Source organism: Callionymus lyra, chromosome 14 (assembly GCF_982586985.1).
Source record: "Callionymus lyra chromosome 14, fCalLyr1.hap1.1, whole genome shotgun sequence".
Lineage (NCBI taxonomy): Eukaryota > Metazoa > Chordata > Actinopteri > Syngnathiformes > Callionymidae > Callionymus > Callionymus lyra.
This window is the reverse complement of record NC_141831.1, coordinates 7,472,315-7,499,840: the sequence shown is the minus strand read 5'-3', so window position 1 is coordinate 7,499,840 and position 27,526 is coordinate 7,472,315. Positions and strand designations below refer to the sequence as shown.

The following is a 27,526-nucleotide window of genomic DNA, read 5'->3' as shown; positions in this document are numbered from 1 at the left end:
ATAGATTTCCCTTTAAGATTTGTCACTTATTATTATTTTTATGAAATCGGTGTGAAAAACAACATAAAAAAGATGTTTATTTTAATAGAAATCTCTTCATATTTTGGCATTTTTCAGTTTCCCATTAACATTATATTTATGAAGCTAAAAAAACGAAAATAAAACATAAAAAACTAAATTCTCTTCCTATTTAAGCAATTGTTTGTTATGTTCTTACATTTTTTATTCACTAAATCATTCATATTTGATAGATTTTCCTTGAAGATTCACCTCTTATTATTATTTTACTGATATAATAATAATATTATATAATAATATTAAGTGTATAATAATGTAGCTGTAAAGAACCTTTTTTTTTATAGAAATCTCTTCATAGTTCTGCATTTTTTAGTTTTCTTATGTTTATTAAATAATAAATAACATATAAAACTCAATTTGCTTCACATTTATGCAATATTTTGTTATTTTTCTACATTTTTTATTCACTAAATCATTCATATTTGATAGATTTTCCTTGAAGATTCACCTCTTATTATTATTTTACTGATATAATAATAATATTATATAATAATATTAAGTGTATTATAATGTAGCTGTAAAGAACCTTTTTTTTTATAGAAATCTCTTCATAGTTCTGCATTTTTTAGTTTTCTATTTACGAAGCTAAAAAAAACAAAACATGTTTATTAAAAATAAATAACATATAAAACTCAATTTGCTTCACATTTACGCAATATTTTGTTATTTTTCTACATTTTTTATTCACTAAATCATTCATATTTGATTGATTTTCCTTTAAGATTTACCACCTATTATTATTTTACTGATAAAATATGTGTAAAAAAACGTTTTTGTATTGAGTGTATAATAATGTAGCTATATATATTTTAAAAGGTTTATTTAAATAGAAATATCTCTGCATAATTCTGCGGTTTTCTCATATGTTTATTTATTTAATCACAAATCTTTAATAGTTTTTGCCACTTGTGTTCAACTGAGAGCATCTTCAGGTTTGACTCGACAGTTCCCGCCCTCACCTCCAGGGGGCAGGCTGCTGCAGATGCCCCCGTTGAAGCAGGGTTGACTAACGCAGGGGTCGGGGAACAGAACGCAGCCCAGCTTGACTTCGCTCAGGCCGGCGATCTCGGCGTATCGACTCCTCTTGTCCTGCAGCGGCAGCTCGTAGCCGTTGAGCGTCAGCGAGGCCAGGCAGCCCTGGAACCCGTCCTGGGCCCTCGGCGTCCCTTTGGCCGCCGCCGCCGCCGCCTCGGGGCCCGGGGTCTGGGGTCTCACCTGAGCCCCGAAGAAGAAGGAGGAATCGGGGGCGAGCGGCCAGAGTCGGACGGGCGCTCTCGCCGCTCGCCGTCTCTCCACGTAGCTGTCGTCCAGCGACAGCAGCGTGTAGTTGGTGGTGAGCTCCAGCGCCACGGCGTGCCACAGGCCGTCGTTGATGGGCCGGCCCGAGATACCCATGATGCCGAGCGTGTTGTCGCAGTCCAGCTGGAACCAGAGACGACCCGCTTCGATCTGGACCGAGAGAAGGATTTGAAAATGTTTATTTTGTGAGCATATTTAAGAGCAAAGTAAACACATTTTTCTGTTGATTTTTACTTGCAAAAAATCTCTAAAAATGGTAAATTATCATCTATAGATGTTTTTTGATTGAAAAATAATCATTAAATCATTAATATCTTATCTTTTCTTCTTTTTTTTATTGTCCTTATTTAAGAAAAAATGTGGTTTTAATATTTAATTAATATTTACTTACTTAATTAAATGTATTTAAAATTAAATATTACACAATAAAAACGGGAAACAATTAAAATTGTATTTTCTGAAGTCCAAAAATGGCTCAAAATCCAAATCTCTTAATATGAGAAACTAATAATGCAGAAAAAAAATTAATAAATTAAAAACAATTGTTAATAAAATAAAAATAATTACTTTAGCTCAAAATTATCAAATCTAAAAAATGTTTTATTTTTCTGGAGGATCTTTAAATAAAAATAATAGAAAATAATGTAGCATGTAATAAAATAACATTATGACGTTTTTTTTATTTACATAAAGTAAATTATCACCTATTGATGTTTGCAATGACAAATAATAATTTGATTTAACTAATTAAAGTCATTACAGATCTTTGTTTAAGGATTTTTCTTTTCTTCTTTCTTTTATATGTCCTTATTTAAGGTAATTATTTTAAAAATAGTGTTTTTAATATCTCGTACTTAATTAAATGTATTTAAAACAAATTATTAAACAATAAAAAGGGGAAGAAATGAGACAAAACAAAGTTCAATACCTGGCGGATCATGTGAAAACAAATAAATGTTGTCAAGATTTTGAAAACTTTCAAAAACTTTCTAATATAGTTTCACCTTTTTTTTTATTCCAAAAAGTTTTTTTTTTTTAAATGGCCAAAAATCAACATCTCTAAAAATGGAAAATTAAGTTAATTATCATCTATATATGTTTGTGATGAAAAATAGTCATTAAATAATTAAAATCTTATTTTCTTTAATCTTTTCTTCTTTTTTAATTGTCCTTATTTAGGAAAAATAGTGGTTTTAATATTTAATTAATATTAACTTAATTAAATGTATTTGAAATTAAACGAAAAAAAGTCCAAAAATTGCTCAAAATTCACATCTCTTAATATGAGAAAATAATAATGCAGCAAAAAAAAAGAAAAAAAAAGTTAATAAAATATTACTTATTAATTACTTTAGTTTAAAATCATCAAATGTAAAAAATGTTTTATTTTTCTGGAGGATCATTATATTAAAAATAATAGAAAATCATGAAGCATGTAATAAAATAACAATATGAAAACATTTTTTTAAATTGAGTATATTATCACCTATAGACATTTGCGATGACAAAAAATATTTTTATTTAACTAATTCAAGTCATTTAAGATCTTTTATCTTTTCTTTCTTTTATTTGTCCTTATTTAAGGTTATTATTTTAAAAAATGTGTTTTTAATATTTCGTACTTAATTAAATGTATTTAAATCAAATTATTAAACAATAAAAAGGGGAAGAAATTACGCAAAACAAAGTTGAAAACCAGGCAGACTATGTGAAAACAAATAAATGTTGTCAAAATTTTGAAAACTTTACTTTCCAAAAAGATAAAAGAAAGTGGCAAATAATCAACATCTCTTAAAATAATTAAGTAAATTATCATCAATAGATGTTTGGGATGGAAAAGAACATTTTTATTTAATTAATTTACGTCATTAAATATCTTTGTTTAAGGATTTTTTTTTATCTTTTCTTTCTGTCATCATCTCTTTTTTTGGGGGAAACTATTCAAAAATTTCTGAATAATATGAATTTAAAATTAAATATTACACAATAATAGATTTAATTTTGATTTATTTTACGATGTTAAGGAATAAATATGTTTATTCTTTGCACTTTTTTTATTGCTACAAACATTTTTTAATATTAAAACGTGTTCTTGAAATAAAATGAATAGAAAAGTATATCATTTTCAAATCAAATTATATTATGAATTATTTTATATTCCATTATTATTCAAATTTTTAAATAAGTTTGCCCATCATGACAAAAGAATTTTATTGATCCTTCTTTCTTTTAGCTTTCCGGGCAAAGTACGGCCCGAATGTTACATCAGGCCCCCATGAGGTAAACTTTATTATTTAACTCATTTAAGTTATTGAAGATCTTTAATTTAGGTTTTGTACTTAGAAAATTAGGTTTTAATATCATATTTTTAAATTAAATGTATTTAAAGTCTAAAATTGATCAAAGCTCTTCTTATATGCACTTTCCTCTTTTTACTTGCACTTTCCAATTTTTATTTGCACTTTCCTCTTTTTATTTTCACTTTATCTCTTTGAACTTTCATCTTTTTACTTGCACTTTACATTTTTTATATGCACTTTGCTCCTTTTATTTGTACTTTATCTATTTGAACTTTCCTCTTTTTATTTGCACTTTCCAATTTTGAATTGCACTTTTTCTATTTTTATTTACACTTTATCTCTTTGAACTTTCATCTTTTTATTTGCACTTTCCAATTTTCATTTGCACTTTTCTCTTTTTATTTGCACTTCATCTATTTGAACTTTCCTCTTTTCACTTGCACTTTCCCATTTTTATTTGCACTTCACTCTTTTTATTTGCACTTCGTTATCTCTTTGCACCCTGCGTTTTTTATTTGCAATTTCTTCTACTGTCTGCAGTGAACTGGAAATCTAATTTCAAATATGTTTTTAATTTTAATGTTATAATTGGAAGGAGATCTACAGATGGATTAATAAAGTCAATCTATAATATGAAATGAAATATTACACAATCATATTACTTTATATATTTATATATATTCAATTAATTTGCAACTTAAAAGTGAACAAACCCTGTGGAAATGTAACTTGTAGATTGTATACACACTTGAATTATGAACTATTAATTATGTTTTGGAAGCTAAAGAAATTAATAAAGTAGATAAGATTAAAATAAATTAAATGTTGATTAATGATGAATGTCGATTATTGATATGATATTGTGAGAAATATATTGTATTAAACAACGGTATCCATCTTTTTTTCCTATCACATCGAAGCTCTTTTTCATCATCCCTTCTTCCTCTCGTCTAGACGGCCCCTCACATCACTACATAACGTGGCCCCCGAGGGGGAATCTACCCACCCGAACCCCCGGTTTTCGAAGGGTCAGACCTTGAGCATGGTGCAGGGGTTGACCCGGGTGAACATGATGACCCCTCGTCTCTGCAGGGTCCGGATCTTCAGGCTCAGCCTCATCTCTCCGCTCTGACCTCCGTCCGTCACTCGGTACTTGATGTAACTGTTGCCGGAGAAGCTCAGCGACGTTTGTCCTGCAGGACCAACACCAGAGATCAGGATCAGGAGGAGCGAGGACCAGGACAGGAGGAGGATCTCGTACCCGCACACTGGTCCACCCGCTCCGGCTGACACTGGCAGACAGAGGGCGCTGTAGGACCGGAGCGAACACAGCGCATGTCTGCCGGACAGGACTGACCTTCACAGAGCTCCAGAGGCGTCGGACAAATTCCCCCTGAGAAGGGATGGAAATTAAAAAGACCTTTTGTTACAGATGCTTGTTTTTTAATCTTGTTTTTTAACTTTTGTTTTCTGCAGCAAAGACAAGTTGTTTTCCATTAAATTAACTTTTATTCATCCCTTCTTTTCTTTGGCTTTGGCTAAAAATGATCATCTATAAATTCCTGTGATGACAATCTTTTTATTTAACTAAACTAACTCGATTATTTTATTTGTAATTAAGGTCATTAAATATCTCTGTTGAAGGATTTTTCTTTTCTCTTCTTTTATTTCCTTCATCCCTGCATTTTAGGGGAAACGGTTTGTAAAAAGTGTTTCTGAATTATAGGTATTTAAAATTAAATATTACACAATTATACATCTAATTTAGATTTATTTTATGATGTCATGGTATCACTAAATTTAATATTTTGCCATTTTATTTGTTACAGAAATAATTTATTAGTAAAAGGTTTTATTTTTTTCTTAAGGATCTTGAAAGAAAATAAATAGAAACATATAAAATATGCCCCGAATTAAAGTATCAGCTCATTTTATGTCCTTTTTTATGTTGATCTTCTTCATCATTTTGAAGGTACTTTTGTTTGTTCTTGAGTCATAAAACATTTTTCTTTCTTTCTTGTAAATATCTTTTTGTTGGGGGGAAAACTTTTGAAAATAGTATTACTAAGGGAAACGTATTTAAAATAAAAGTATTGTACATTAAAATAGCTTATTTAGATCAGAAGAAGGAGTTGATACAATATGTATCATGATACAAGTACAGCGATACGATTTTTTTGATACTGTAGTAACAAGGATATATGTGTAGTATTGTCCAGTACTTGACTCTGGTGTTGTAGTATTTACAGACCAAATGACTCTTGAGGAAGTCGTAACTGCTTTCATTTGTATTCAAACCAAAATATGTCCAAACATCAGCTTTAAAAGCTGCTGGAGTCACTGTATCCTCTCGTCCTCAGTCATCGCTGGGATCTCATTTTAGTCTTCCTTTAGCTGCAGATGCTGTAACAACTGCTGCCAACTAGCGGCCAGAGGTTTGATTGGAAAATAATATATTGTTATTTTTAATAAATTGTTACTATGCTGTTGAATATCGATGTAACAACCCCAGTGAATCTTAAAAGTTTCTACATCCAGTTGTATTTCTTTATTAATAGATATTATCTTAGAATACTGACTTCCTTCTGTCCAAGAGTTTTTTGTCTATCATTCCTATTTAAAGCTCAATTTAAATAAATGTACTATTTAATTTCCTATTTTTATTTTACGTAAGATGGTTGAAGGATTAAAATCATCCCTTTAAATTATACAATTCATAAAGCTTTGATTGTACAGTTCCAAGGGAACAAATTCAAACAACAAAATTACACATAAATTTGACAAAAACAACACAAAATTTAAAGCGAAACATATATCAAATATAAAACAACAAAATAAATATAAAATGTATTGACTGACATAGAACTCATAAGATATAACTAATAATAGTCAGATTCCAAAATAGCTCTTGATAGAGTTAAACCCAGATCTTAAGACTTTATAAACTTTAAAAAAAAAGTTTTTTTTGTGAAAAAAGACTAATGTTTATTTGTTATTTATCCGACAAAAGATTCTTACCCGGGCACTTGCAAGTCTCCGTTCTCTTGAATTTTGGCATCACCAGGCCGAACCTGTCGGTCCTGTAGGCGACCACGGGACCTTCCTCCATCACCACCGTCTGTTCGCACATCCGGTCTCCACAATCCAGCTGCCCGGAGCAAGAAGTACCGACGGTCCCGGCCCCGGTCAGGACCCCCCGAACCCTCCCACGGGCCACCGCTTCCTCCAACTTCAGGGCCATTTCGTTCCGAGAGTAAAAACCTCCCATCCGTCCGCTTCCCGAAGTCTCCGGCCTCTCCACGGCCAACAGCAGATCCAGATCCGACGTCCCAGACACGGGTTGGATGCTGAGGACGTGGATGGGGTCCTGTTGCCCCGGCGACCACTTCCATCCGGCGAGTCCGCGCAGCATTAGCTTGATTTGGCTGAAGTAGCGTTTAAGTAAGTCCTCCGGGGACAAGGAGGGGAATCTTAGCGTGACGGCGCTACGTAGGAGCACATCCGTGACCTGCTCCACCTGCACCGACACGTCCGCGATCACCCCGAAACGTCCGTCGCTAACTGTAGCATTGATTTGATACCTGAAATGTTTTAAAAAGGTTAGTAAATATCTTGCAATTCGGCTTCTGGATTCCTTTTTTGGCGGACAAGCACCTGCCGGGTTCGAGACCGGGAAGAGCCGTGATTCTGCCGTCCTGTCTGTTGACCTCAAACATGCTCTTGGGAGTGGATTTTTGAGTAAAAGACAGCACGTCGTTGGGGTCTCGGTCGGTGGCGTAAATCTGTCCAATGGGTCCACCCTGGAAGGTATCTGTTACCATGACGACAAAGATTTCCAGGCGAGTGGCGGTGGGTTTATACTGACTGTTTGCAATGACTCTCAGGAAAGCCCAAGACGAGGAAGTAAGGGGCGGCCGCCCAGAGTCGGTTGCCTAGGAATACCAATCTTTAATGACAATTCCAGAATATATTTTTGAATTTCATGTAGTTTTACTATACAGTGGTCCCTCGTTTATCGCTAAGGTTACGTTCCAAAGAAATCCCGGCATTAATCGGAATCCCTAAAGTCGTCAACGTCAACAATTTAATTGTTTACCTAAATTATGGTTTATTTGAACTTCCAAACTCAACATGAGGCGTCATCCTTCTCAACATCCCCGGCTTTGCCGCCCAGCCAATTAATCACAGCTGCATCAATAGAGATCCGAAGTTGTGCGCATTTAATTAATTCACTTAAATTAAGGTTTATTTGAACTTCTAAACTCAGCATTGCATTAGGTTTCCTTCTTGGGAATTGCGACCTAAATGCTTTGCCGCCCAGCCAACCAATCACAGCTGTTGATCCCTTTTGACGTAGCAACATAACAATTGAATTAAAATATTTAGTGTATAATCACATGTAACTAAATAGAGCCGTGCGTATGAAGGCATCATGAGAGTTCACTGTTTTGCGAGCACCATAAGTAAGGTGGGTGCGGAACTTAGTGCCTTCCACTTAGTTCGGAATCAGAATGTGTTGTTGCATCGATCGGAATCTACGAAGTCTTGGCCATTTAATTTTCCAATTTAAATCACGGTTTATTTGAACCTCAAGACTCAACATTGCATATAAAGTCTCATCTTTCTCAACACGCCTTTGAGTAACTGTGATCGGAATGCTTTGCCGCCCAGCCAACCAATCACAACTGTCGATCAACTTTTAAAATAGCAACGTAGACCAGGGCTTAATTTTAATACTTGAGAGAGGGCACATAAAACGAGTATTGAAATGCCGTTGTATAATTAGAATACAGTATAGTAGCGACCTATCAGCCGTCACTAAATAGAACTGTGTGTAGAAAAGGCATCGTTGGAGTTCACTAGGTAAGGTGGGTACGGTACCAAGTGCCTCGCACTTGGTTTTGGGATTGTTTTGAAGTCAAATAAATCACCCCTTTGTAAAAGTTCAAGCAAAGCAGTAGTGGGTAAAACATTTTTAAAATTCACGTAAAAAGGAAAACAATGGAAGGTGAATCGCGATATATAGCGAGGGACCACTGTATTCTCGTTTAAACTTGTTAAAACCGCTCACCTGGATCTCCACAATGAACTCTCTCGGGGCTTCCGGGCCAAACAAACGATTTGATTTCAAGGTACCGCTCTGATCCAGGGAGAAAAATCTCTCCTCGTTCCCGGAAATAATTCGAAATTCAAAGGGCGGCCCATTCCGAGACGAGTCCTTATCGCTCACTGAGAGCGTTAGCAGGGTCATGCCGGCGGCTTGGTTTAGCTAGGAGGGAGATATAGGAAGTTCAAAGACGGAAGAGAGAGATAAACAAATATTAAAAAAAAGGAGAAACGACTATTACCTGGATGACGGCTGTGGCGTTAGGAGGGGTGAAGACGGGAGGGTTGTCGTTGACGTCTGATATATCAATGTTAACGGTGACGGTAGAGGACATCGCTGGAGAGCCGCTGTCGAACGCCTGCACTGACAGAGTGTATCTGGAGATCTAGAAGGAGGAGAAGAGCTTCATGTTTTAATAAAACACAAACTCGTCTTGAAGAGTTTCAGCATCTCAGCATCGCTCGCCAACCGTTAAAGTAAGAATCGATCGCACTTACCAACTCTCTGTCCAGCGGCTTGTTGACTTTCAGGTGTCCGGTCACGGGGTCGATCCAGAAGTGGTTGCTGCGATCCCCCTTGAGGATCGAGTAAGTGATGCGACCGTTGACTTGGCTGTCAAGGTCCTCGGCTAGAACCTTCAAAAAAGTAGAGCAATGGAAATGACTGAGAGCAGAAGATTTGGAAATCCAAGGCGTTCCAGGAGAAGAGTTTAGTTAGTCTGAAGTTGCTGTTGAACAAAGATCTAGATGGAATTTTTTATAGAGGACTCTAGGAAAAAATAATTGATTCAAGGACAGAACATCCAACTACTCTATAGTTGTTCCCCATAAAGCATACCGTATTCTCTGGACTCTAAGGTGCACTTAAGTTTTCTAAAAACAAATTGACAATGCACCTGATCTATTAATTCTGGTGGTTATGGATAGGGTCAGGGTTATGGTAAGGGTTAGGGTAAGGGTTAGTGTCAGTGTCAGTGTCAGTGTCAGTGTCAGTGTCAGTGTCAGTGTCAGGGTCAGGGTAAGGGTAAGGGTCAGTGTCAAGGTCAGGGTCAGGGTCAGGGTCAGGGTCAGGGTCATGTTTATGTTTATGTTTATGTTTATGTTTATGTTTATGTTTATGGTTATGGTAAGGGTCAGGGTCAGGGTCAGGGTCAGGGTCAGGGTCATGGTTATGGTTATGGTAAGGGTTAAGGTTAGGGTCAGGGCTGCTTTTAAATCACAATGAAACCAGTCAAGTCAATTGACTTAGAGGAAGAAATATCAGAGAAAATTGTTTCCTATTGTTAGTAAGTGGCTAAAAGGGTTGACTGTTGAGTTTAGATTAAGGTTACAATGGGGCACCATGACTAGCCGTCGATTTTCAGGGACTCTTGACTGTCAAAACCAATTCAACTAAATCACATGTGTCAAACTCTGAGATAAAGGAGGTCAACAATTATACTTTCAATAATAGTACAGCCGAGTTTGATGGGAACTTGATAATCCCTGTTAATCACAAATATCAAATGTCTTCGGACCTCGACCAAGAGTGCTAATGGATTTCACCCCCTTGTGTGGTTGTGAGTTTAACACCCCGGAACGAAACCCTGTGGCTGATTTGTAAACGTACCCATGCGACCGTTTGCCCGACAGAGGCGTCCTCGCTGACCAGGACATTGTAGACGTCCTGGCTGAAGGTGGGAGCGTTGTCGTTGACGTCCATCAGCTCTATGATCACCATGGTGGCGGTGCTGAGGGGAGGGTTCCCGCTGTCCCAGGCCTCCACGGTCAGATAGAAGTCCTTGCACACCTCGAAATCCAAATCATCGGCCACGGAAATGGATCCTGGAAGATGAAGCGTCATTTCTACGGTGATCCAGGAACTCATTTATCGTCTCACAAACCTGAGTTCCTGTCCACGGAGAACTTTCCCAACTCGTTGCCGGCCCTGATTTTGTACGTGATGTCGGCGTTGGGTCCGATGTCGGCGCTGGTCGCCACCACTCGGGCCACCTCGGTGCCCACGGCGACGTCCTCCGGGACCGTCACGGCGATGTCGCGCCTCTGGAAGACCGGAGCGTTGTCGTTCACGTCCAGGACCAGGATCCTCAAATCAACCTGGCGACAAGAAGAATGTTCCTGAAATTTTCCCCCTGAATCGAAAACTTAATTCATCCCTGTCTTACATTTGGCTCACAGTACCGACACCTGGCATCCCATAATAATGCTCTGCATTCCTGGAGGTTATTTATAACTTGTTTTGCCAGCTTTAACCTCTAGAACTTGTGAGCAGTGAGTGATGCAGCGGCGCTTTATCTCGGTGTCCTTGTCCTTTATTTCGCTGAACATTTTCCTCTCCGATCCAAAAGCACAACTTGAGGAGCATTAATCTTGGTTGGAATCTAAGAGGCGTCTTATCTCATCTCTCCAGTAAGAGCCATGTTTATTCATTGGCAGCTTTCCTTCTCTGGCTTTTTTTTTTTGGACGAGTGCGTTTGTAGAATTACAAATGAGTCGGTTAAGTCCGTTTGAAAGGTGATGAGTTGACCACCGTGGCTTTTTGAGAGATTTGAAAACAAACAGGTTTTTTTTTCTGAAAGGTTTTCTATGAAAAGTCTGGGGAAAAAGGTCAAGAAACATAACAAATGTGAAGATTTAAAAAAAATAAATTTCAGACTAAAGATAAATCCTATAATACAATATTGAAAAAAATGCCAAAAAAATAAGCAAGAAAATAAAAAATAAAAAGTGGCTTAAAGAAAGATAGTTGTCACAAGAAATAAATTGCCAACAACGTGGCAACAATTTAGAGATACAATTTATTTTTTAGCGCTTGAGCTAAATCAAATTAAAAAATGCAGAAAGTGTCAACAGAAGGCATGACTTTTTAGCGTAGAAAAAAAAAAGTTTTTCTTATCATAATGCTTATCTTACCCGGACAAAATTTCAACTTAGCCAACATTTTTAAAGATTAATTAATTAAAAAAGACAATCTTTAAACAATGATAGTAACATTACAAATTACAAGTACAAATATTTCAAACTACAGCTATAATTAATATTTAATTTTTAATTATCATCACTAATAATTGTATCGTAAAATAAATGTATGTAATTGTAGCACGAAAGGTTAGCAACGGTTACACAAAATGCTGGCATAAATGGAATATGTCGACTCGCTAACAACGACACATGCTAACAAAAATTGGTTAATTTTGACTTAAACGTCAAAGAAACTAGATTAGCAAGTGGCATAAACTGCCGGTATGAAGTGAGTTTAACTAGCATCGATGCTAACAACAATAACAGTTGAAAATTATAGTTTTGGCGACAGAAATATATACAATTTTTATTCCAGTTAGCCACATTGTATAACGTAGCTTAATGTGTCAAATTGTTGATCAGCTCAATCCTCCACCGTATTGTGGGGAAAATATGAATGTTAAACTGATTTTTTTTTAATAAATAAGGTGTATGGAAGTAAATCAGTGCCATTTAACATTATGAATTGTTTTATTGACGTGTTTTTGAGGAATTTTATTTTTTTTAAATAAATAAATTAAACTATTTGTAAGATGGATTAGTATTTTTATAATTTCATTTAAATATTTTCAAAATGATTGACTTATTTTTTAAACATAGAATTTGATATTCTAATCCTAATAATCCAAAAATAAATGTTTTTAACGTAATATGTTTAAACTCATAGCCTTTTGAATTCAATATAAAAAAGTTGGTATAATAGCCGATCGATAACCTAAAGGGTTTATTCTACCTGCGAGAACAGCGCCCCCTCCTGACCGGCTTGATCCGTCGCCTGCACGCGGAGCCGATACGAATCCTGGCTTTCCCTGTCCAGGGAATTCTCCAGGACCACCACGCCGGAAACCGGATCGATGGAAAACATCCCGTCGATGGAATCCAGCAGGGAATACACCACGGTTCGGTTCAGTCCTGGACGAACACGAAAACGTTTTTTTATTTCTGACTTTTAAAAAAAACCTTGTAAGGAAATGACAACTTTACTGTAATCAATCATCTAGATTTAACACACATTTCAAATAGTAAGTAAGTAAGTAAGTAATATTTATTTATATAGCGCTTTTCGAGACCAGGGTCACAAAGCGCTTAGACAATCAATTAACTGATAATCTTTCATATTTAATTCATATTAAATAATCATTGTCTTGCATTGCATTCACTTAAACTAAACTCAGGTTCACAACTCAAAGGCCGAGGTCACAAAACCTCACACACACAGAAAGATTAAACAATCCCAGATTCCAGGAAGTCTGGACACCTGTTTGAGAACTCGCACTGAAAGACACAACAGAGCAGCAAGTCGCTGGGAACAGCTCTCTTGAAGACAACAACCTTCGGTAAGTTTCCACTACGATCACGTGCGACCGGCCATCTTAGAATCAAGTGTTTACAGTCACTGACCAATCCTACATGTACAAATGACTAGAGGCGTTCACCTGAATATTCTACTATAAAAGATCCACCATTTTGTGAGATCTTTGCGTTCTGGCATTCGAAGACGTCTGCGATAGATCTCTCTGCTTTTATTTAATTTTCAAGTACCTTCGTCGGGGTCACGGGCCTGGAGTCTGGTCAGCAACGTGTTCGGCGCCGCGTTCTCGTAGACGCTGGCCATGTAGAAGGACGAGGAGAAGGCCGGGGCGTTGTCGTTGACGTCCAACACCCTCAGGGAGATGTCGGCGCGGCAGAAGAGGCCGCCGCCGTCGGTGGCCTGGGCGATCAGCTTGTAGGAGGACGAGGTTTCCCGGTCCATGGCGACCGCTATACGAAGCTCTCCTGCAAGAACGGGGCGTTAGAACGACCAATAAAGCGGCGAGGGGAGGTTGAAAGAGACGAGTGATTACCGGTGTTTGCGTCCATGTAGAAATCTTCCACGCCGATGCCAAACAGCGAGTATTGGATTTCTGCGCTGGAGCCTGAGTCAGCATCTGTTGCTCCCACCGTCAGGACGCCCTTGTTGGCCGGAGTGTCCTCTGGAAACGAGACGCTGTAGACCGCCTGGTGAAGAGGGGGATGAAAACGAAAAAAAAAACCAGTTCATTTGGTAGAAATAAAAACACGTGAATCTGCATCCATTATCCAGTACAGGTGAGTTAAGTGCTTTTTCCTGCTGCCGCCGCTTGAGTTCACCCGGTGAGTGCAGCGAGAGAAACACCGACATGAATATTTCACCAAACAAAAGCAGCAAAATAGAGGGAAAAAAAAAGAAAAAAAGGTACAACATCGTTCTGCCGCTTCTTGAGATTGATTTTGCTCGTTCAGATAATACAACGAAATAAAACTCGACTGCTGGAGGAACTCGGGTAAATAAAACAGTTGCTTTGATGCATAGAGAAAAGTCCAATAATGCACTGCAAAAGTGGAATCTCGATATTGAATATGTTATTTAGAGATGATATATTGTTTTATATATATATATATATAAAAAGTGAGGATATACTGTAGTAGAAATATAGTTGTCTTGGCTAATTCGAACAAAATCATGTGACCATATATCAATAGTTTTGATACTTGATTAAAAAACAATAATTATTATACAAGTTTTAACTAATGAATAGTTTTATACACTATATCGCATCCCTATTAGGATATGAGCTGCAAACTGTATTTCTGCTCAGTGTATGTACTTGAAGCTAAAATTAAAGTATGTTTTAGTACAAATTCCACTATTCTTATAAAATCATACAACTGAATATAAAAGCGACTTTTTATTATTTTTTATTTAACTGTAGACTTTTTGAATTATATAAAATAAAGGTCTAATGCACGTTTTATAAAAGATTTGATTTAATATAAATATTTAATATTTTTTTTAAACCTTTTCAAAGACGGATAAATGAATGTATTTTTTTTGGGTATGAACTTGAAATTCTAACTTTAATTATTTTTATATGAATTTAATTGCAGTTTTAAAATTATACTATTGAATATAAAAGCATGTTTCTATTATTATTGATGTTATAATAATATTGATTATTATAACTGTGAACTTTTTTAATTATACACAATAATTTCTTGTTAAAGTTTGTATAAACAATATTTGTTATTTATTTTTAATTAAAGAAAACTGGAATATTTTTTAGGGTCATTGTGACCCAAAGGCTCGAAAACAAATGTGTTTGTGGTATCCCATCGGGTCATTTTGACCCAGAGGGTTAAACACATTTTAATGTTATAATTTATTGCTTTTTCAATTTTTAACAAAACTAGGTAAAGAATTATTTCCCAAAAACTAACATTTTTACTTTATTTTTCTTCTCACAAATTATAAAATTGAAAACAAAAACAAACAAAAATAAGAAAACATAAATACAAATAATATGTATTTTAAATGATATCAAATGTTTCTTTATAATATTAAAATGTTGTGTTTAAATAAAATGTACAATAATATACAAAAAACACACAATCGGTTACTTATGAACCAGCCGTTTTGAATCAAAGGTCGTGACCTGGTTGCAAATGGGCGAGTTGTCGTTGGCGTCGATGACGTTGACCTCCACGGCGGTGCGGGCGACGTAGAGGCCGTCGCTCGCCGTGATGTTGAGCAGATACCAGTCCTGCTGCTCCCGGTCCAGGGGGCCGCTGACGTAGACCTTCCACTCGCCCTGCACCAGGGCCAGGCCGAAGACGCCCCTGGAGTTCCCGCCTGAGCAGGGGAACCAATCAGAACGCTCGTGAAAATGTATTTATTATTCAACACCTTGAAATAAAAGCTACAGATATCACTGCTCACTATTTAAAGCAAGTGATCGACCTACGTAGGTCACTGACGGTGATGACCTTGAAAGGAGTTTCACATGAATATTAAAAAGTAATCCAGAATAAAGTGCGAATTCATAGATACTATCGTCCCTGGTGTTCGTGAAAATATACGGTAATTACTGCACTGGAGGGCAAAGGTCGTTCCTCTTGAGATATTACTCGTTATTTTTTATATTGTTGTTGTTTATCCAATGCTGGCTCACAACCCACTTCCTCCCACCACGTCCTCAAAAATAGTGTCTGCTTGTTTTTTTTTTTAATAATGATCTGAACGCAACGAAACTTTTTTTTCCCAGAAGTTAGAGGCTATCGAAGTCATATAATGCATAAGAATAAGCAACAGAAATACACAATAGTCTTGTTTTTTTGCACAGATGCACAAGATTTTTAAAGTTTTTTTTAACGTCTTTAAGTCATTTCATGTTGGATTGTTGGCTCAAAATAGAAGTTAATGAAGATGATGTTGATATTTTGACCTATAAAGATGTCAGTGTTTATAAAATAAGAGACATATTAGGTTTTATTTTGAAATTTATTGAGAAAATTAAGGTAAATTGAGCCTCTAAGAATAAAATGACAATATGAGAATAATTAAATTAAACTAAATTTGATTGACCTATTAAGGATTTTGACGCCCTTGCCTAAGTTTATGATAAAAAATAATTTAAAAAAAAAGTAAATCATGTCTAGGTCTATTAAGAGTTAGTATTGTTGAAACAATATTGTTATCATCTTTTATACTGTCTCGCCTGCAGTTGATACAAAACTGTGCAGCGAGAATTCTGACAAGCTCTAGTAGAAGAACTCACATTTCCCCTGATCCATGTTGTCTTGGTCTTTTAGAGATTTTAAATTTGTATGTATTTTGCTTTTGATTGTTCAAGCGCTTTGTGACCCTGGTCTAAAATGGTGCTTTACAAGTAACTATTACTTACTTAGTTACTGTCACCATATATGCTGAGTCGCCTCTACAGCAAACTTTTCTTCTTCGCAACCCTCACCAACTTCTCAGATGGTGAATCAAAACTTTTTTTTGACTAACTTTAGGGGACATTTTCGAGAACTTAAATAAAGACCCTCAAAACCAACTTATTGATTAATGTTTAACATAAATAAAACATTTTGACGCTTTTTATTAACTTGTAATTGTGTGTTTACAACAAATGTTTTCTGATCTTGTGATATAATCTTATGGTTATTGTTGACGTCATTATTTAATTAAAAAATATATATTTTGTACTTTATTTATTAAAATTTAGAATCAGAAAACTTTTATCATCAATGTCATAAACACGTTGGAATTTGTTACGACATTGCAAAATACAGAATTATAATAATAAGATTAAATTTATAAAATAAAACACAATAAATGAAAAAAAGGAGACATTAAAATGAAGAGACATCACCATAAATACATTTAAAAAAAAGACTAATTGATCAAAAATAAATACACTTGTTAAAGCAGCAATAAGTACGTTTTAAAATGTCGTTTTTGGCGCCCCCTGGTGTAAGATACTGAAATATTTCGCCCCCAAAAAATATAGTTGCACATATTCTGTCCGTTATTCTTTGACTCCATTAAACAAACCCGACATTTCTTCCTCCTTAAACACTTGTTTCTAACACATTAATGATCAACGTCCCTGAAAAGAATTGCACCACAACTTTACATGAATCACGATCTTCCCCCGACTCAGAAATATTTCATTAAGTAGTACTAACTTATGCATTCTCTCAGTAGTACATGTCATCATCTTATTCCTTAGAAAGATTGAGCGAACGTGCGCTGGAATTGCCGCTCGTGCGCGAAAAAAAAAAAAAAACCCTCATTCATTTTAATGATGTGACATTTTAAAAGAATATTGCTTTGAGATGTCTCCAAAACAAATTCTGTTTTCCGGGTTCGTGATGTAGAATTACAGCTTTAATTTATTAGATTTTAAGAGCAGAGGATTAGTCGTGTTTGACATTCAAGGATATTTAAATCGTGACCTTTAGCGATGGTGTTTTTTTTTTTTTCTACGGTGGCTCCAGAGGGACTTTTTTTCCCCCTCACCTGTGATGTAGAAGCTGACCAGGCGGTTCTGATCGGTCCCGTCTCTATCTCGGGTCTTCAGGACGGCGACCACTTCCCCGAGGGGGTCGCTCTCCTTCACGGCGCCGCGGTAGAGCTGGCGCTCGAAGGTGGGCGGGTTGTCGTTGACGTCCGACACGGCGATGGTGACCACGGCGCTGGACGACAGCGAGCGCGACTCGCCCAGGTCGGACGCCGTCACCTCGAAGCTGTAGCTGGAGCAGGCCTCGTGGTCCATGGGGCTCGCCGTGGTGACCCAGCCCGTCTTGCTGTCGATGGCGAAGAGGGCGGCGGCGGCGGCGGCGCCGACCGGTCTTTCGGGCGAGTCTTTGGCGTTGTAGGCGAGCAGCGGGCCGAGGCTGTAGGTGACCTGATGGGCAAGGTGAGCGATGAGATGGAGAGGAAATCGGAGACGAGGAGTCAAGGGTCACGTACTTGTCCGTTAGAACCCCAGTCTGGATCCAGAGCGCGGACCTGGACCACCCGAGTCCCCAACGGCATCCCCTCCATGACCGTCGCCACGTACGTGTTGGTCTCAAACACGGGGCTGTTGTCGTTCACGTCCAGGATCTGCAGAAATGATCACAATTTGCTTGATTACCAAGCCCTTCAATTCTGATATAGCACTTCTGCGATATATATATATATATCTATATATAGATATATATAGATATAGATAAAGATATATATATAGATATATATAGATATATATATAGATATATATATATCTATATATATATCTATATATATCTATATCTATATCTATATATATATCTATATATAGATATATATATAGATATATATCTATATATATATCTATATATAGATATATATATAGATATATATATATCTATATATATATCTATATATATATCTATATATATATATATAGATATATATCGCAGAAGCTGCTATAGTGATCGGACAAAAATTGACACTAGCCAAGCAAGCATGTTAAAGTGACAATACAATATTTAAGACTAGATTTTAAAATATTTTTAAACATTTTAAAACTTGAAATTTTCTTTTTAAAATATTTAATATTTTAATATTTTTTAATATTTTTTAATAGTTTTGAATATTTTTTAATATTTTTGGATATTTATTTTTAATCATTTTTAAAATAATTTTTTTAAATATCTTTTAATATTTTAATATTTAACATGTAGTATTTTAATATTTTAATATTTTAATATTTTAATATTTTTAGAATATGTATCTTTGAAAAATCCCGGGAATTTTAAGACGGGTGTAGTTTTATCTTGTTTTATTACTGTGCTGTTTCAATGCATTGTGTCATTTTTAACTAAAGTTTGCTTCTATACAAAGCACTTTGTAACAACTGTAAAGTGCTATATAAATAAAATTATTATTATTATGATTAAATATATTTCTAAATTAATTGGGCAGAAACGGCAAAAAGCTGTTCATACAAAATCATTTGATATATATGTTTCTGCCCCTCAGCACCATCAACAAATGCTGATAATAATAATCATTTTAACATGTTTTACTTAGATTTCAATTTCTGCGAAAAGAGACGTAAATATTAAGAGGCGTCACCAAAAATACTTTTTTTTTTTTTTAAATGACTAATTGATCAAAATAAATACACTTGTTAAAGCAGCAATAAGTATGTTTTAAAATGTCGTTTTTGGCGCCCCCTGGTGTAAGATGGTGAAATATTAGGTTTAAATGTCTACGAATTTTTTTTTTATTTCCTCCAACTCCAATTTCGAATTACATATCTTGATATATTTCTTGTGTACAAATACACAATTTTATGAAATAAATATAAATTACTTACTTACTTACATTAATAACATTTTCTGCAAACCACCAGCCAGTAGTTATAGCTACGGTTATTCTTATTTTGCTTCTTGGGTTCATTAACTCTTGATAAGTACATTTTTAGATAATGAGTGGAGGCTGTTTTCGTTTGTGGCTCCTTGAGATCTCGCGGAATCTCACGGGACTTGAGTCAACGATGCTAGAAGACGACGAGCAGAAACCATCTCTGCAGAGTTAAACCATCACAAGTTTGTCGGATTAATGAGGAAAGAAAAACTTGTGAAAAGTTACATGGAGCCAACAAGGTATCAACACGAAATCGAGATAGAAATTGGACAAAAGGGATGAGGATCAGCTCCTCAAAGTCTTGATAATCTTGCTCACGAATCAATAGAGATAAAAGGATCAGGACAGTGTTGCTAAAAAATAGAAATGTCAACATATTTTTGACTGCTCTAGAGTTTACCACAAGACTCGGTTTTGTAGATTTTTTAACTACGTGGTTTCATAACAGTGTAAGAACGTGTCGTAACAAATCATTTGCCTTTGAATGCAACACGATGATGAGAAAATCACACACAGTGTCATCGAAGCTCCGAGGCAACGATTATCTGCATCAAACAGCCGAGGACAGAGGACAGAATATGCAAATGTTTCAGTTTTGGCATTTTTTTTTATTTTTTTTTACTTTTAATTGTATCTAACAATTAATACATTAATATTCCCACCTTTCTGATACACTTAAATATTGTAATTGTTTTTTATGATAGTACTGTAAATCAATATTCAATAGCAATGTTTTGATTTTAACTTAATAAAAAAAAGAAAAAGGAATCGAATCATATTTTTACTTTTATCGTAGTTCTTTTATGGTTCATGTTTCAATGAAATGTGTATATAAATATATATGTTTTTTATTAACAATTAATATGAAAATATTCCGAGCGATTTGATACACTTTAATGTAGCGAGTTTTTTTTCTTCACAATGTTTCGATATTCAACAGTACTGAATACTTTTTTTTTTAAAGTACAATTAACTCCAATATTTACTGCATTTGATCATTTTTATGTTGCAATACAACTTCAGGCCGCTAGATGGCAGCAGTCGTTACGACCTCCGCAGCTAAAGGAACGATTAAATCCCACGAGATCCCAGCGATGACTGAGGACGAGAGGATACAGTTGAAAAAACTTAATAAACATATTTTGGTTTATAATTAACTCCAATATGTACGGCATTTGATCATTTTTATGTTGCAATAAAACTTCAGGCCGCTAGATGGCGGCAGTCGTTACGACCTCCGCAGCTAAAGGAACGATTAAATCCCACGAGATCCCAGCGATGACTGAGGACGAGAGGATACAGTTGAAAAAACGTAATAAACATATTTTGGTTTATAATTAACTCCAATATGTACGGCATTTGATCATTTTTATGTTGCAATACAACTTCAGGCCACTAGATGGCAGGGGTCGTTACGACCTCCGCAGCTAAAGGAACGATTAAATCCCACGAGATCCCAGCGATGACTGAGGACGAGAGGATACAGTTGAAAAAACTTAATAAACATATTTTGGTTTATAATTAACTCCAATATGTACGGCATTTGATCATTTTTATGTTGCAATACAACTTCAGGCCACTAGATGGCAGGGGTCGTTACGACCTCCGCAGCTAAAGGAACGATTAAATCCCACGAGATCCCAGCGATGACTGAGGACGAGAGGATACAGTTGAAAAAACGTAATAAACATATTTTGGTTTATAATTAACTCCAATATGTACGGCATTTGATCATTTTTATGTTGCAATACAACTTCAGGCCACTAGATGGCAGGGGTCGTTACGACCTCCGCAGCTAAAGGAACGATTAAATCCCACGAGATCCCAGCGATGACTGAGGACGAGAGGATACAGTTGAAAAAACTTAATAAACATATTTTGGTTTATAATTAACTCCAATATGTACGGCATTTGATCATTTTTATGTTGCAATAAAACTTCAGGCCGCTAGATGGCGGCAGTCGTTACGACCTCCGCAGCTAAAGGAACGATTAAATCCCACGAGATCCCAGCGATGACTGAGGACGAGAGGATACAGTTGAAAAAACGTAATAAACATATTTTGGTTTATAATTAACTCCAATATGTACGGCATTTGATCATTTTTATGTTGCAATACAACTTCAGGCCGCTAGATGGCGGCAGTCGTTACGACCTCCGCAGCTAAAGGAACGATTAAATCCCACGAGATCCCAGCGATGACTGAGGACGAGAGGATACAGTTGAAAAAACTTAATAAACATATTTTGGTTTATAATTAACTCCAATATGTACGGCATTTGATCATTTTTATGTTGCAATACAACTTCAGGCCACTAGATGGCAGCGGTCGTTACGACCTCCGCAGCTAAAGGAACGATTAAATCCCACGAGATCCCAGCGATGACTGAGGACGAGAGGATACAGTTGAAAAAACTTAATAAACATATTTTGGTTTATAATTAACTCCAATATGTACGGCATTTGATCATTTTTATGTTGCAATACAACTTCAGGCCACTAGATGGCAGCGGTCGTTACGACCTCCGCAGCTAAAGGAACGATTAAATCCCACGAGATCCCAGCGATGACTGAGGACGAGAGGATACAGTTGAAAAAACTTAATAAACATATTTTGGTTTATAATTAACTCCAATATGTACGGCATTTGATCATTTTTATGTTGCAATAAAACTTCAGGCCGCTAGATGGCGGCAGTCGTTACGACCTCCGCAGCTAAAGGAACGATTAAATCCCACGAGATCCCAGCGATGACTGAGGACGAGAGGATACAGTTGAAAAAACTTAATAAACATATTTTGGTTTATAATTAACTCCAATATGTACGGCATTTGATCATTTTTATGTTGCAATACAACTTCAGGCCACTAGATGGCAGCGGTCGTTACGACCTCCGCAGCTAAAGGAACGATTAAATCCCACGAGATCCCAGCGATGACTGAGGACGAGAGGATACAGTTGAAAAAACGTAATAAACATATTTTGGTTTATAATTAACTCCAATATGTACGGCATTTGATAATTTTTATGTTGCAATAAAACTTCAGGCCGCTAGATGGCGGCAGTCGTCACGACCTCCGCAGCTAAAGGAACGATTAAATCCCAGGAGATCCCAGCGACGACTGAGGACGAGAGGATACAGTTGAAAAAGCTGGACAAACATATTTTGGTTTCATAACAAACGAAAGCTTGACATCATCTTTAAATTCTGCAAAACCAGAGTCAAGTACTAGGCAATACTACACATATATTCTTGTTACTACAGTATTACTATATATTGAAATATATGCGAACTTTGACCCTGTATCGTGAAACGTATTGTTCCTACAGTCTCGTAAGATATTGAAACATAACGTATTGTTTTCCCCTGTATTGTGATGTGTACCTTATCTGACTGAGGACAAGAGGATACAGCGGAGATTGACACACGTGAACAAACTGACCTTGACCTCCAGGTCCACGGTGGAGACCGACTCGATCAGGTCCCTCCTCGTGGTCGCCGCCACCTTGAACCTGTAGGTGCCGACCTGCTCGTAGTCCAGAGCCTTGACCAGACGGATCAGGCCGGTGTCCCGGTCCACCAGGAAGATCCCGGCCTGGTTGCTGTCCGGCGTCTCCCCGCCGACCACGGTGAAGGTGGCGGCGCTCTGACCGGCGCCCATGTACACGGACCCCAGGGCGGTTCCGACGGCGGTGTCCTCGGGGATGGTGAAGGAATACTGAGGCTGAGTGAAGGAGGGAACGTAGGCGTCCGAAGGGACCACGTGGATGAAGGCGGAGACCAGCGAGTGTTTGGGGGGAGAACCTCCGTCCGAGGCCTTGACGAAGAAGGACAGGACGGTGCCCTGGAGGTGGTCCACGTTGCTTTTGGTCATCATCCAACCGGAGTCCGACTCCACCTGGAAAAACAACCCGAACATCTTCAGTATCCAAATGAAGTATTGATGCCGTAGAAGAAACTGGGATATCATGAGGAACATAAAACTACATTCAGTACTAGCGGTTTTTACAGTATTTAACAGAACTGTTTAGATTTGTAATTATTGTTTTTCTTCTTTTATTGTATTTTTTTTTTACCTTATTATTTGATCATAGTTCTTATAAAAGTTATTAATTAATAATATGCAAATATTCCCAGTGTTCTAAAACACTGCAATATCGCAATATATTTTTCATGATACTACATCAATACTTAATAGTACAGTTTCGATTTTTATTTCTGTTTTTTTATCGAAAAATTTCAAATCACCCTCCCTTATTTTATCATAGTTATTATAATTGTGATTAATGATTCAAATGCAAATATTCACAACTTTCCAATATACTTAAATATTTTTTGTATGATACTATATCAATATTCAATAGCAATGTTTCGATTTTTTTTATTTTTTCCAAAAAAAAAATTCAATCCTATTTATATTTTATCATAGTTCTTTTATGGTTTATGTTTCAATAAAATAAAATAAAATAAAGTAATAATATTTTGTTTATTAATAATTAATATCCAAATAATACGCTTTAATATAGCAAGTTTGTTTTTTGTTTTTTTCACAATACTGTTTTGATATTCAACAGTAATAAATATTCACGAATTTTTTTCATTTTTATGTTGCAATTAAAGTTTTCGCTAGATGGCAGCAGTCGTTACGTCCTCCACAGCTAAAGGATCAATGAAATCCATTAAGATCCTGGTGATGACTGAGGACAAGAGGATACAGTGAGTCCAGCAGCTTTTAAAGCTGATTTTTTTTGGCATATTTTGGTTTGAAAACAAATGAAAGCAGTTACGACTTCGTCAAGAGTCATGTGGTCTGTAAATACTACAACACCAGAGTCAAGTACTGGACACTACTACAAATATATCCTTGTTCCTACAGTATCACAAGGCCAGAGTCAAGTACTGGACAATACTACACATATATACTTGTTACTAGACTATGACAACACCAGAGTCAAGTACTCGACAATACTACACATATACTTGTTACTACACTATCACAACACCAGAGTCAAGTACTCGACAATACTACAAATATATACTTGTTACTACAGTATCAAAATATATCTCAATATATGCTATCATTGACGGTGTCTCTTGATACGTATTGTTCTTACAGTCTCGTAACATATTGAAAAACATAACTTATCGTTGCCTTAGAGGATACGGTGGAGTTTGACCCACATAAACTAAGAAAATGTGCATCTATGCTTTGGCACAAACTGTCCTTGCAGTGAAAGATTGCAAATAAAAAAAGTTTCAGTGTCCAGGTTTGCAGTTCTGCGTCGATGAATCTGAGTTTATCTCCAGGAATAAATATTGACAGTAGCATCAATCTAACGCGTGCAAATCTACAGCGAACAGATGGATGTTAATCCACGGCAATGATGAGGTGAACTCAGCAGAGAATTTTGCTTAATTGAAAATTGAGGTCACAGGCATAAACATCGGTTTTTAATTATGTTTGGGCTTATTGGATACATTTGTTGCGGGTTTATACCCGATAACGGGGCGTCGTTCTAGCTGTGTCAGCAGATTCCACTGATAGAAAGCGAGTAGAACAGATGAGATTTAAAACTGCAAAGTGGATTATTACACGAGGGCTGGACGAATATGGAAGTATATAGAAGTGCCATCAAACTATTGGATGAATGAAGTGGTATATATACTGTAATATATTTGTTTATTGAAATCTTACATTTTCAAGTTTTTCATCTAATAAATGAATTCAATATTTGTATATTAAAAGGTTTATTTTAACATTTCAAATGTGGAAATCTCTGACTTTTTTTCAAGCATTTAACTATTTTTCTAATAATTTAATGAAATACTTTATACATTGAAAGGTTGAATTTGTTCATATTATATACTTAATTAATGAATTTGTATATAAAAAGCTTGTATTTGTTTTGTTTTTTAAATAATGGAATTCAATATTTTTTTTCAAAATCAATTAATTTGTATTTAAAAGCTTATATTTGTTTTTGTTTATTTCAAAATGAATGAATCTCATTTTACACATAGAGTTTATTAGTCTAATTCCAATAATTCAAAAATAAACTTTTTTAATTTAAAATGTTTTATTTTATAGCCTTTTTAATTCAGTATAAAAGTATACAAAAAAATTCTGAATTTAAAAGGATACTAATTTAAAAATATTGAATTTTGAACATGTATTTTTGACTTATTGTAATAAGAATATAAAACTCTATGTGTAAAAATAAACTCAGTCATTTTAAAGACGGGTATTTTTAAAAATGTAATTATTAAAAGAAACAAGCTATACAAGGTTCTTTTTTTCACAATACTGTTTCAATATTCAACAGTACTTTATACATTTAAAAAAAAAAAAGTATAATTAACTCCAAAATTTACGTTTATGTTGCAATAAAACTTCAGGCCTCTAGAGGGCAGCAGTCATCACACCCTCCACAGCTACAGGAACAATAAAATACCGGTGATGACTGAGGACCAGAGGATACAGTTGACTCCAGTAGCTTTTAAAGCTGATGTTTGGACATATTTTGGTTTCAAAACACGATATAAATGAACGTTTAAACCTTCAAAACCTTCCTAAATCCAGATGGAACCTCTATAAGTTAATAATATTCTACTTTTCCAGTTAACAAATTTTCCTGAAAAACTCTTTTAGTTAAATGTAGCCTTTTTAATTCAATATAAAAGTATACAAAAAAATCTGAATTTAAAAGGATACTAATTTAAAATTTTTGAACTTTGAACATGTATTTTTGAATTAATGTAATAAGAATATTAAACTCTATGTGTAAAAAAAAATTCAGTCATTTTAAAAATGGGTATTTAAAAAAATGTAATTATTAAAAGAAACAAGCTATACAAGGTTCTTTTTTCACAATACTGTTTCAATATTCAACAGTACTTTATACATTTCAATTTTTTTTATAATTAACTCCAAAATTTACAGCAGTTTTTAATGTTTATGTTGCAATAAAACTTCAGGCCTCTAGAGGGCAGCAGTCATCACACCCTCCGCAGCTACAGGAACAATAAAATACCGGTGATGACTGAGGACGAGAGGATACAGTTGACTCCAGTAGCTTTTAAAGCTGATGTTTGGACATATTTTGGTTTCAAAACACGATATAAATGAACGTTTAAACCTTCAAAACCTTCCTAAATCCAGATAGAACCTCTATAAGTTAATCATATTTTACTTTTCCAGTTAACAAATTTTCCTGAAAAACTATTTTAGTTATATATAGCCTTTTTAATTCAATATAAAAAGTATACAAAAAAAATCTGAATTTAAAAGGATACTAATTTAAAATTTTTGAACTTTGAACATGTATTTTTGAATTAATGTAATAAGAATATTAAACTCTATGTGTAAAAATAAATTCAGTCATTTTAAGAACGGGTATTTTAAAAAATGTAATTATTAAAAGAAACAAGCTATACAAGGTTCTTTTTTCACAATACTGTTTCAATATTCAACAGTACTTTATACATTTAAAAAAAAAAGTATAATTAACTCCAAAATTTACAGCAGTTTTTTATTTTTATGTTGCAACAAAACTTCAGGCCTCTAGAGGGCAGCAGTCATCACACCCTCCGCAGCTACAGGAACAATAAAATACCGGTGATGACTGAGGACGAGAGGATACAGTGGACTCCAGTAGCTTTTAAAGCTGATGTTTGGACATATTTTGGTTTCAAATCACGATATAAATGAACGTTTAAACCTTCAAAACCTTCCTAAATCCAGATAGAATCTCTATAAGTTAATCATATTTTACTTTTCCAGTTAACAAATTTTCCTGAAAAACTATTTTATTTATATATAGCCTTTTTAATTCAATATAAAAAGTATACAAAAAAAATCTGAATTTAAAAGGATACTAATTTAAAATTGTTGAACTTTGAACATGTATTTTTGAATTAATGTAATAAGAATATTAAACTCTATGCGTAAAAATAAATTCAGTCATTTTAAGAACGGGTATTTTTAAAAATGTAATTATTAAAAGACACAAGCTATAAAAGGTTATT

General features: G+C 35.3%; 1 protein-coding gene across 1 annotated transcript in view; it reads right to left on the bottom strand.

Annotated features, from left to right (window-relative positions):
- fat3b (FAT atypical cadherin 3b) overlaps positions 1-27,526 on the bottom strand; it is a 202,630-nt gene that overhangs the window by 43,962 nt on the left and 131,142 nt on the right. Inside the window, 17 exon segments of the mRNA XM_087806803.1 lie at positions 1,038-1,527; positions 4,713-4,870; positions 4,939-5,070; positions 6,696-7,258; positions 7,332-7,609; positions 8,749-8,946; positions 9,026-9,169; positions 9,282-9,419; positions 10,393-10,607; positions 10,667-10,880; positions 12,538-12,716; positions 13,347-13,580; positions 13,649-13,802; positions 15,257-15,453; positions 17,626-18,013; positions 18,079-18,213; positions 22,944-23,399. Coding sequence (XP_087662929.1) covers positions 1,038-1,527; positions 4,713-4,870; positions 4,939-5,070; positions 6,696-7,258; positions 7,332-7,609; positions 8,749-8,946; positions 9,026-9,169; positions 9,282-9,419; positions 10,393-10,607; positions 10,667-10,880; positions 12,538-12,716; positions 13,347-13,580; positions 13,649-13,802; positions 15,257-15,453; positions 17,626-18,013; positions 18,079-18,213; positions 22,944-23,399 — 4,273 coding nt within the window.